At 39.3% G+C, this 12,507-nt stretch overlaps 1 protein-coding gene across 2 annotated transcripts in view; it reads right to left on the bottom strand.

Annotated features, from left to right (window-relative positions):
* RETREG1 (reticulophagy regulator 1) overlaps positions 1-12,507 on the bottom strand; it is a 64,856-nt gene that overhangs the window by 9,942 nt on the left and 42,407 nt on the right. For both annotated transcript variants that reach the window (XM_058037855.1, XM_058037863.1), the window contains 3 exons: positions 3,975-4,101; positions 2,038-2,122; positions 700-837 (listed from right to left, as the gene is read on the bottom strand). In XM_058037855.1, coding sequence (XP_057893838.1) covers positions 700-837; positions 2,038-2,122; positions 3,975-4,101 — 350 coding nt within the window. The remainder of the gene's footprint in view (positions 1-699; positions 838-2,037; positions 2,123-3,974; positions 4,102-12,507) is intronic.

Raw genomic sequence — 12,507 nt, 5'->3', positions numbered from 1 at the left:
AACTGGAGCATGCAGAAGAAACAAACTAACACTGTTCATATACAGATTTTCCTTGAAATAGCTTTATTGCTTAAAATCTAAAAGTTTCCAGTATTACAAAGATATCGGGTGAGATAGGCAAGATTTTGTTTAAAATTGATTCCTCTCCTTGCCACATAGAAATCTGGATTAATTTGTAGCTGCTATCCTGTGGCAATTCTTATATGCTTTTGGAGTATTTGGAGAAGAAAACATTTTTTTCTGCTGGAAGGAGTGAAACCAAGGCAGATTTAGATACAGGAACAGAGTTTTGTCTCTTACTGAAAATTCTGTTGTGTACTTATTTTGAGACTCTTGAGTGACTCTCTCTACTGGGAAAGTTTGCGTTATCTGAAGAGAGATAAGCATTGCAAGCTTACAACAAGTATTTTCTTTTCTGAAAACTTACAAGCAGTACATCTAATCACATACAAAGAGCTTGCCTTGTTTCTTTCCATGAAGTAATAATTTCTTTCTTATCAAACCTAGACATTTGACATACATTGTCACTCCTTATAAAACTAATAACAGTAGCCAGGTTCAAAGCAAGAAATGAAGAAATGTCTCTACGGTTGAGTTCTCAGGACAAACCAAACTTTCTGCAAGGTGAATGAAATGCTCTGCATACAGAAACACAAAAATATTATATAATGATATATGGGACTATAATTAACTACTCACCAGATCTCTCTTTTTTCTTCTGGTTGATATATTCCACTATTCCAAAATCTACTTTCATCAAAACAGCCTTTATTTTGCTGCACAGTTTCTGTCCAAATTCATTGCACTTAAGGAAGGGACATAAAAAGGCACACAATACTGTGATAAAAATGAAGACAGAGAAAAAAATTGTATTGAAATATTGCTGTACAAGAAGCTACTCAAAAAATTTAAACAATGCCTTTGCATAAGATAACTACTAACTTTACATAATACAGTTAGTTTTATATAAAAATGCATTGTGGGATGCCCATGTCAGACACTTTTAAGGTAAAATCCAGTTTTGAGAAGCCATTCCTACTCATCACAGAAAATACCATTATATTCATACCAATTGACATGTTTTTGACTATCAGTAAGACACAATTTATGGTCATTATAACATCTATCATTACCTTAACTTAGTCTGATTTTGATATCTCGACTTTGACAGAAGTGACTATGTAACATTGTGCCAGAACCAACACACTGAAAACACTTGTAAACTGACTTCTCAATGACAAAAAACTGCAAACAAATTCTTTCTTATATCTAACCTAAATTGACTCTCCTTCAGTTTAAAACCATCACCTCTTGTGCTATTGCAGCAGGCACTGCTCAGATGTTTGTCCCCAGCTTTCTTGAAAGGCCTCCTTAGGAACTGGAAGACCGCACTCCCCAGTGTTCTCTTCTCCAGGCTGAACATCCCCAGCTTGCTTACTTTTCACAGGAGAGGTGCTAGGGCCCTCTGATAATCTCCATGTCCCCTCCTTTGGACTCAACAGGTCCATCTCCGTCCTGTGCTTGGGACCCCCAAGACTGCAGGTGAGGTGTCACCAGAGCCGAGTAGGGGGGCAGAATCCCCTCCCTCCCTCCCTCCCCTGCTGCCCACGCTGCTTTGGATGCAGCCCAGGACACATTTGGCTCTCTGGGCTGTGAGTGCTCATGGCTGGGTCATGTCCAGCCTCACCAGCACCCCCAAGTCCTTCTGGGCAAGGATGCTCTGGATCTGTTCATCCCCCAGCCTGGGTTGATACCAGGATTTACCCTGATCCAGGAGCAGCACCTTGCGCTTGGTCTAGCTAAACCTCATGAGGTTCTCATGGGCCCACTTCTGGAGCTTGTCCAGGTCCCTCTGGATGCCATCCTCTCCCTCAGACTTGTCAGCTGCACCACAGAGATTGGTGTCTTCTGCAGACTTGCACGAGTGTAAGTGTAAACAGGTATATAAACAAATAAATAAACAGTCCCTACACAGAGACCAAATAATGAACAGTACACACATACACAAATCATGACTGGAAAAGAGACCATACTTACACAAGACATAGGAGAGGACAACTCCAGGAATGTAACTTCCCAAGACAGTGAAAAATGTACATATGCTGCAGACTAGTAGGCAAAACTGGCAAAAACATTAAAATACACCATTAACACTTTCACTGAAATGGTTTGATCATTTTGCAAAGGAAGATGTTGCATGCTAATGAAATCTAGAATGTAGTGCAAAATTGAAGTTTGTTTTTTAAAACTGGGAATTACCTTTAACACTTCTGGTGAAAATAAGCATCAAACAGTCAATTTCAGATAATTAGGGATGCATCCCCTCTTCTACCATAAAAACATGCTATTTTTATTCATTTATTGTAAAGCTTTAACAAGCTCATGTTTATTGATAATATTACTAGAAATTATACCTTCATTGCATGAAAATAGGCTGGGCAATTTATATGCAGGAAAAAACCCAACTCACTAATTGCAATATTACAGTGCATACTTGCTGCATGTTTACAAAAGCAAAACATCCTTCCTCCAGCTACAGCTCTTTCCCCTGTTGTGTTACTTTGTGAAACTGTTTTCTCTCATATGCTGGCAAGCAATCCCTTGATGCTTGTTGGCTGCTCTAACACCCCTGTTAATGACACAGCCAAATTTTCACCATAAAATTTGAGATTTGGCTTTTGTGGTAACTGAGACACAACAGGTGCATTTTTCACCACTGCACAGTGCTCAACTGACCTGTTGAAAGTTTGCAGAAAGGATGCATTTGCTTTTGGAGCTGAATTGCAATAAAATGGTTAATTCAAAGAAATTTTGCACACAGCATTACTGCCTAATTTGCTTCTAATTACAGCAGTAAAATAATGGCATGGCTTAGAGAATGAGGTCAGGGAAAGAAGGAAAAATATGCTATCAACATTATATTTTCTAAATTAGTATTAGATATCTCTTAACATACAGTTACAGTCATGTCACCATAATACTGATACCACATTTCTTTACTTCACTATAAACTTCTTCTAAATATAACTTTATTGTCCAGACATACAACTGGTCTTTACATAATTTATTAATTGTTTTTCCATAATTTTCATTCCTCTATAATTTTTTTTCTTCTAGTTGCTCATCTATATTTTCAATCCAAACTGCTAATATTTGAGTGTGGTACTACATCCTTTCTATTTGCTAATTCTGGATGTCTTGTTTTTAAGAAAGACTTTCTGGCAAATTAAGAGAGATAAAAAGAGGAGAAAAAGTCCTGTAGTCTTCTTTTAACTTGCATTTAGCAATATAAATATAAAAATTTCATATATTATTATTATAATATACATTTACTTTATTTATATTTCTCTTTGGGAAAAATAACCCTGTTTCATGTTTTACTAGAACTAAATAATGAAATCCTTCCAACTTGGAGGGAAAAAAAGCCTAACTTTTGCTTGCCTCTTCATGAGCTGGGTTCTCCAGCTCAGTCTTTCCAGTAAAAAAAAGGGAAAATCACCAACAATTAGTGTATAGATGAAAAATTGCCACAATAAAGTATGAGGAACTCTCTTCATGCAGCTATTCCTGAAAACTACAGTTATTCAAGAAAATAAAATGTTTATGTTTAAGAACATGCCTATTTACTTCTCTGCTTTTTCAAGTTTTTATTAAATTGTAGTTAAATTGTGGTGGTTTAAATTTCCTTTAAAAAGTTCATGGAATAACTGGTGGAATTCCAGTAGTTGTAAGGGGATAGACTGTATTGCTGTAAAGTTGACTGTGAGCAGCTTTTCCCACTGACTACCTACCCATGTTCTTCACAGAAAAAAAAAAAAAAAAAAAAGCAGAAACTCATGACTGAATGTGTCAGAATGTACATTTTCCTTTTTTTTTTTTTTTTTTTTGCTTGTTCATTTGTGTTTTTTTTCTAAATCTATCTCACCTTTTTATTAAATCATATAGAACCGTTAATCTTACTGGGGAGTGCTTACCTTGCCAGGGTTTTGTTCCTTAAAGTGGGACATTTCTTGAAGAAATACAAATAAATTCATCAGTGTTTCTGAAATGCACTGATTTATTCTGAGTCTGTAGTCTTGACTGGAATCGGTGACTTTCCAGCTGAATAGAACAAACAAAACAAAAATACCCGACTTTGTTTACAGCTCATATGGAAGTTGAAACTGGTTGAAAACATCATGTGAAATGGCTGTTGCTATGCTAGAGACGCCTGTGCTTGTTTCTTTGTATTTTATATTGAGCTAATTTGATCTTTTAAACTGAAAAATATTAATCTGTTCAGTAGTAGCAGTTTTCAGTCCGTAAAAAATTACTGCTTATTCATTCTTGTCATATGAAGACATTGTGTTGAAGGCACAGTTGTCATCCAAATCAAGCAACTGACCCCCAACTTGTTTATAAATACTATTTTTTCTTTTAAAACATACCACAGTACTTTTTATTGCCACAAGATGGCCACACATATTAATAAATTTCATTTTATGTATTTAATCCTTGTGCTTTTTCTTTTCTATTTTTCACTTTGTTCTGCAAACTATGATGATGAAATTGCTACCCAACCTAGAGAAAAAGAAACTGCTCTTGGAGTCTTGATGTTTACATTAATTTTCCTATTGAATTTAAGTTTTTCTATTATACTGAAAGGACTGCTTCTAAAGCTTATGACTGTTCAGTGCTTTTAATAAAATAACAACCCCCCCCCCCAAAAAAAAAACCTGTAGCAGAGAATTTTTGGAAAACCATGGGACAGCGGCATATGTGTCTATCACATTTGGGGCTGATCAGTTAATCCAATATTGAGCTTAAATGGTCACATCATATACCTTTGTGGAGTAAACAGAGCCTCTACAACAAAGCTGGTTTAAGAAACAACAAATAATAATAAAGACATGCACAGGCCAGTCAATGTCAAGTCAAACTGGTACAAAGAATGGACAAACCACTGTACAAACACTGAGAATCTGAAGTCAATTCTACACCAGCTTTACTGAGTTAGTTTTCACATAACACACTGCTGAGTACACACAGCGTTAATCACAGCGAATGCAAGCCAGCCATCAGCAACTCTGGTCATTTCACTGAGATATATAACCCATTACATGACTAATGCATTAATAGTGAACATTTTGTGACAAGTAGATCGAATTGCAAGATAAATAATCGACATTGTGAAAAAATGGCTGCACACAGGTCGGTGCACAGCCATCGGGGGACACACAGGCGGTCAGAGCAAACTCCCGACTGCTGTCAGCTGCACACGGTCGCTTCTGTAAAAAGGCACGATTTCGGTCAAAGATGCTCCGCGGAGAGCCGTCTCTGCCTCCCGGCTGTCCCCGTTCGCCACGAGGTGGTGGCACAGCCGCGGGGACCAGCCAGGGACGGGAGGGGCGGAGGGGACACGGCAGGGACACGGGCACACTGCCCGGGAGAGACACGGCCACACTGCCCCATGGGGACACGGCCACACTGCCCTGTGGGGACACGGCCACACTGCCCCGTGGGGACACGGCCACACTGCCCGGCAGGGACACAGCCACACTGCCCCGTGGGGACACAGCCACACTGCCCCATGGGGACACGGCCACACTGCCCCGCGGGGACACGGCCACACTGCCCTGTGTGGACACGGCCACACTGCCCCGTGGGGACACGGCCACACTGCCCGGCAGGGACACAGCCACACTGCCCCGTGGGGACACGGCCACACTGCCCCGTGGGGACACAGCCACACTGCCCCATGGGGACACGGCCACACTGCCCCGCGGGGACACGGCCACACTGCCCCATGGGGACACGGCCACACTGCCCCGCGGGGACACGGCCACACTGCCCTGTGGGGACACGGCCACACTGCCCCGCGGGGACACGGCCACACTGCCCTGTGGGGACACGGCCACACTGCCCCGCGGGGACACGGCCACACTGCCCCATGGGGACACGGCCACACTGCCCCGTGGGGACATGGCCACACTGCCCGGGCACCGCCACCTGCACGGAACAGTGGTTTTGGCCATGGGGTAAAGCTCATTGAGGTCCGAACCCCAAAAGTGGTGCCCTATTCCTGGCTGCATTATAGTATTTATGTGTTGCAGTGGTTTTTCCTTCCCTTTGAGGAAAACAAACATTGAACTATTTCAAACAGCACACCTGAATTGCATAGGATAAGAGCCCTGTGTCTTGGACTAGGTGACTGTGGCAATTTCCCAGCCATGCAAGGCACTGAATGCAGATATTTGTCTGAGACAGAGGATGCAAATAAAACCATAACATAACTCATAGAGATCACTGCACGAGCCCAGCTGGAGGGATGCGCAATGTTACACAGAACTGTCTGCATCCCACTCACAGTAGAGATTTCAATTTCCATCATCTCTGATAATTAGTGGTTTCAGGAAAGTATTATACAAGCAATTTGGCCTACAGGAAGTGCAATTTTTATGGATAGGCTACTTCCCCTAAAGAAACACTGCTTCCAGCTTCTATAAACCATTCTGCAGCATTAATGAGTATTTTAAGAGCTGCCCATTTATTCCATTACTGAAAACTACTATTATGACAGTGCTCTGAATAATAAAATCCTTTTACAGACTTTTACTCCTACCCTTTATTTGAAATTGTTGACAATGAAATAGAACTTTGTGGAAGCACAAAGAAAAAATGAACAGGCTTGATACCTGCTATCAAATTAGTGTTTTGAAATACCTAGGACAACCGTAGATACTCACTTTAATAATTTTAAGCTGATAGCAAAAACAGAGGGGGGAAATACAAAAGCAGAAAGTACAATAAAAATGCAAACTATTTTCACCACTAATATAAAGACAATATAGTGCACTTTTTCATCATAATGATGAAAAAGTGCACATTTGCCGGGAAAGTTCTCTGCAGTTGCCTTGCTTGGTGACAGTGATGCTTTCTTCAGCAAAGTTTTTGAAAGCATGAGCTGCAGTGCAGATAAAAAATCTTGCTATATGCTTTGGCCCTGTGGTACACATGCGGTGCATGGACAAGACAAGCAAGAGGAGTGGATGAGTGGATGGTATAGGTGAAATTTGCTTCAAAACTTTGCAAACACACTACTGAACTCCACAAAAGAGTACTTGGCAGTCGCTTCTAGGCCACAAGAAATCATGACACCTTTGTTAGTTCTATAATAGCTACAATTTTCTATTTTACAAGGAACACCAGGGACTATTTGGAAGCCTTACTCTCATCTTAGGCAATTAGAGGTGTAAGAAAGTCAGCTTGCTGATCTTCTGTGTGACCACCAGATGCACATGCTGCCTCTAATTGTTCACACCTCCCAACAACCACCAGCCTTGGTGATATCTATCTTTCCTGTCTTTTTACCCTGAGCCAACCTAAATAGCAGTGTTAGCCACAGTGCAGAGGGCTGGGACAAAGAGGAAGCAACAGATCCTGGTGAAGGGGAAGTGAGAAAGAAAGGAGGTACATCATATAGTTGTATGTACAACATATAATGTATGTACACAGAGACGGAGAGGTTATGTTATGGCCCTGTAAAAACAAAGGTAACTATGAAACTTGCATTAGATCAAAAGGAAACAAGCACACAATGATGCTTACTCCAGAGAAATTAATTTTCCAATGGTCACATTTAAAGATAAAAAAGGAAAAAGAAGACATATGAAGTGATGCAGATGACGAATGTGGAGTGCCTGACTATGACATAAGTCAACCAAGAATATAAATCTATTTCAGCATAATATTAGTGCATTACTTAAATGTGAACCCTATACTTGCTGCCAAAACAGCTTTGGGCTCTGCTGTCCAGGTGCTCCTTTGGGGATAAGCAGCCAACTTTGAATACTTTCAAAGGCTTTTGTGGGTCATTTAGAAAGAATAATAGTTTATGCTCCCATCACTTATTCTTAGTTTGATTTGCAGTGCTACACTTCCATTCTAAAGCTACCATCAATAAGGTTGAGGGTGTTCAAAAAAAATAAATTACTCACATCCTTCTGATTGCCTATTGCATCATTTCTATAACTGAGCAAATATATAAACTGTTGCCTAGTAATTGTAAAAAAAAACGACCCAAAACACTCTAGCACCCAGACGCTTTCACTGATGACAGTCACAAACCCTGGCCAGAAGAGACAGTGGCATTATGCTTGCTAAAAATGACTGATGGTGTCATGCTCCCATTTCATAGCTAGACATCTGTTCAAGCAAAGCCCCATCACATTTCTCTCAGAAAGGTCAGCAGATCTCATGTTACTGGTTTAAAGATCTCTTCGTGATGTGCTGGATTTTCTTTAATTATGTGCACACACTTTTCTATGTATCTTCATGCAGATACACTACTCAGAACTGCAGCAGTGACAGGAGAACACCATGATGTGGTGGATCAGAAGGACTGCACCCACATAAACATAGTTTGTAATTATAGAGCTTCTAAACCCTCCTGATTTCCCAACTGTAACCACACACATTTGAAGCCTGTGCACTCTTTAATTTTCAGGGTAACTTGGAATGTAGTGGTCAAGGTGGAAGAACTGAAAGTTACATTCCTGAAGATATGTAAATCAAAATATAGGTAATATTGCTTTTTGGTAGTTTTTTAAATGGTAATACGTAGAACCTATAGGATGGTGCAACTGTAAGGGATCTGGATATCAAAGGACAAACAGGCAACCAGGAGTTCATAATGAAACTCAAATGAAACCCAGGCTGTAAACTGCTGGCAAAGCCCAATCAAGCAGGTCTACCTTTTCAGAGCTTTCACAGGTTTCTGCTGTAAGAAAGAAGTCACTGCAGTGCAGAAGGGAATGATTATAATGATACAGTTTTTCTCTGAAGCAAACACTTTATACCTGAAGACTTATACACAAAAAGTAGGTTTTAAAATTTTTCTTCTAAATTATTAAGGTACAGAGATAAGGGATTTAAAATAGTATCTACACTAAAAAGTTTTGTGTAAATTTTTTATTTTACATAGCAATTTCAGGAGGACATATACTGAAAATGAAAATAAACACCCCTTTTTATTTCCAAAACATAAAATAGTGTTAAAAAGAAATTTCACAGTTAAGTATATTAAAATACCAATGGCAAAACCTCTAAAAGCTACTATTGAACTTTGTTGGAACACAATGCACTATTGATTAGCCTTATGGACACAAAATGTAACACATTTGTGAATGTTGTGTGTCCTATGTGGAAAGACAGAATGGCCAGCACTACTAAACTCACAGCACAGCATCCTAATGACCCATGTGGCTAATTTTAAAGGTGACTATGTAGAACTGGGCTCTATCCTGTGCCACTTTTGGATCCTATGCAATAATTAAGTATACTAAAATAATTGTATTTGTCATGTGGCCATGACCAAGTTAACAAGACCTGCAATTTAAATGAATCACTGGGATACCATGTAAAATCGTCCTTGCATCAAAGACTTCCACAAAAAAAAAAAAAAAAAAAGCAGCAAAACCAGGATGCATCTACAAATATACTCCATTCTTAGACTTCAGGGAGAATTTTCATCTTCCACCTTTTTGCTCCAAATATTGCAAAGCCTTTCTAACAGAAATCTGTTCAGCTTGTACATATCCATGTGGACTCTATTTCCCATTGCTAATCCACAGGTGCTGCAGAGATTTAGGCTCACTAATATGTGGTACTGTGGCTAACATCCTTTAACAGATCACACTTGACCATCCCTTCAATGTTGAGGCTCTGGCACCCTTTGAATCTCTAAGATATAGAGACAGATCTTGTTTTTAAATGGAAGCTGGAAAATGTAGTTATCCCCTTTAAAGAGTAGCTAACACTTCCCATCCAAAAATCATCTTTAATTATCATACCTCCAGTATTTCAAATACATTGCTTATAAGAACTACTGAATTATGCTATACTGTGTAACATTGTTCCTCAAACTCTTAAAGGGTTTTCTTCCCAGCCTTATCTATCTGCATCTGACACTTCAGTTTTGTGCTTTTTATTAATAGTCCATCTGTCCAATTTGCTGTTCCTGTTTTGGTTTCTTCCCAAGGGAAGGTCTGGAATAAAAAGCTGGAAAAATATCTTATTTCACAGCTTTCTCCCTTTTATTTCCTGACCAAGATGATTTCTTGTAATATTACTGTATAAGAAATATGTTTAAATCAACAGGATTTGATGAGGCTGGATGTGCCTTTCCCACTGGATGGCAGAACAGAGTGGTGGGCCCTGTGACAGATAAGCAACCTTTCATCCCTGACTCAATTTACTCCTTGCACTGAGTGTTAAACCAAAGCCATAATTATATTTTCTTCTCTTCAACTGACATGGGAATATTTTACCACTGATGTCCTGCTAAACAATATCAATCCAATAAATCTAAGGTAGTTTTTTTGTTTATATTACTAGTTGAGAACAAAGTTTTCTGAAAATGCAAACAAACTTATTCATATAAAAATACACTGAAGTGTTCTGCAAAGAGACAGGGGAATTCATCTTATCCATCAGACTGCTTAAGTGAAAAAAATGACCCATTACTAACAAGATTTTATTTTGGAGGGCATGTGTTCATGACTTCTATTGAGGTATAATACATCAGTCATCTTATGAAGTCTTAACAAGGAGCTGCATTGTATTTCTTCAGCTGACTGACCACAAACTGGTTAATTCCAGCTTTTTTTGAACATGATTCCAGTACAGAAGTTCCTCAATACAGCAGACAGTATTAAATGTTGTCACTTCTTGCTGAATGTCCTGCTAAGACAAACTAAATATACTCCAGCTAAAGTGGGGCATTTCAGGGCTGAGCTGCTGCGGGCAGACTCTGGTGAGCAGACTGGCAGCTCCCACAGGAAAGCCTTCCTCTGACCTGCACTCCTCCTGCCCAGCCCCCTGAGGAGAACACCAGCAACTACTGCAGTTCCAGGTCATTCAAAGCATGCTCTGACAGTCAAGTGCCATTAGTCCAAACTCATGACTTATGCCATTAAGATTTTTTAAACGTCTCTTTGCATGAGAACAGAGTGTTTCAGTGCCATGTACATGCTATTATTGACCTGCTTTCTCTTTAGCAAAGACTATAATACTCTTTACTATGTGCTGTTGCCCATTTACCAAGATGGTCCAAGGGGTGGGATCTTGCAGGTCAGGTTCCCATTTGTAACTGTTACAAACACAAGAGAGATATTTTTGTTCAGAAAAGTAAGGAAGCTCCTTACTAAGCAACACGACCATAAAGTTCCATTTGCAGACCTTTATACAGATCTGGCCAGCTGTTGGAAGCAACTCTTATGGAATTATTTTTCTCTTGCAAAGACAACTCTTTTAGTGCTTTTTCACAAAATCAATTTATTTTCCTCCTTCACAGCTTCCTCATTCTTCAGCTGGGATATTCCTAGCTCAAGGCCTTTCAAAGTCAAACAGCTAGGAAAGATGAGCTTAGTATTCCCCAAAATGCAGAAAAGCTGCACAAAAAAAAAAAAAAAAAAAAAAAAAAAAAAAAAAAAGGAAAACTGTATTTTCAAGTGCCAAAGAATATTTTTTCAATTACTTTCTGTGTTACCTAACAAGATGACTGTAACTTTTTCTGTGCACAACTTCATTTTGACTCCTTTCCCTGGGTTTTAATGTATTTTGTACAAGTAGGTTATCATTTACTACTCTGATGCATTATGAGCGTTTCTAAAGCTATATATTTCCTCCACTTCAGGACCAATATTCACAATGTCTTTTATACATTCTTGACTATCATTCCATTCCTCACAAAATGTCAATTAAAAAAAAAAAATTATACCGTCTTACATCAAAACTGAAGTGGACCCAATGGTAGAGAATTACTGAGGGAAAATATCTCCTCATGCTAAATTTTTTCAATCCTCTACCTGTGGCCATGTATTTCCTCACTGTTCTTCATCTGCTAGCAGCCATGATCATGTGCCAAAACACAATAGAAGATACAAGTGGGAATCTGCTCTTCACAACTCTTCACTTTTTGGCTAGCCTTACGAAGAACTATTGGTGCCTCTGTTCCTTTGCTTTTGGTTTTAATTTGCAGTATGACTAACAGAGTATTGACCAATGCCACATAGTTAACTACGATGTAACCATGTTCATGAAATACACTTGTGACACAATATTACATATTTTCTGAAGTAGGACATGAACTTGGAGAGAGGATGTAAGAAGTATTTGCATCTGAGCAGGGCCTACAAGGAGGGCAGTGCACTGAAACCAATCAGGGATCAAAGCTCATTCTGCACCTTCCACAAAAAATACCACTGCTCTCCTCTTTTAAATGCATACAAGCTGAAGCTTTGATTCTGTGAGCCCTTAAAATTACACTATTATCTGTTCATTTACATTACAATTTCTTCCTTTGCAATTCTAAGATTAATTGCTCCTGTACAGCACCCATAGCTCCTCCTTCTATTCCCTCTTGTTTAACTTGGACCAAAATATTCTGACCTCCACCAAGCCTCATTAACACTTCTTCAGCAATGTTCTCCAGTTACATCCTATTTGTTATGACCAAGACAAAAAGGC

The sequence above is a fragment of the Melospiza georgiana genome, chromosome 1 (genome assembly GCF_028018845.1).
Source record: "Melospiza georgiana isolate bMelGeo1 chromosome 1, bMelGeo1.pri, whole genome shotgun sequence".
Lineage (NCBI taxonomy): Eukaryota > Metazoa > Chordata > Aves > Passeriformes > Passerellidae > Melospiza > Melospiza georgiana.
This window is presented reverse-complemented; position numbering and strand designations above follow the sequence as displayed.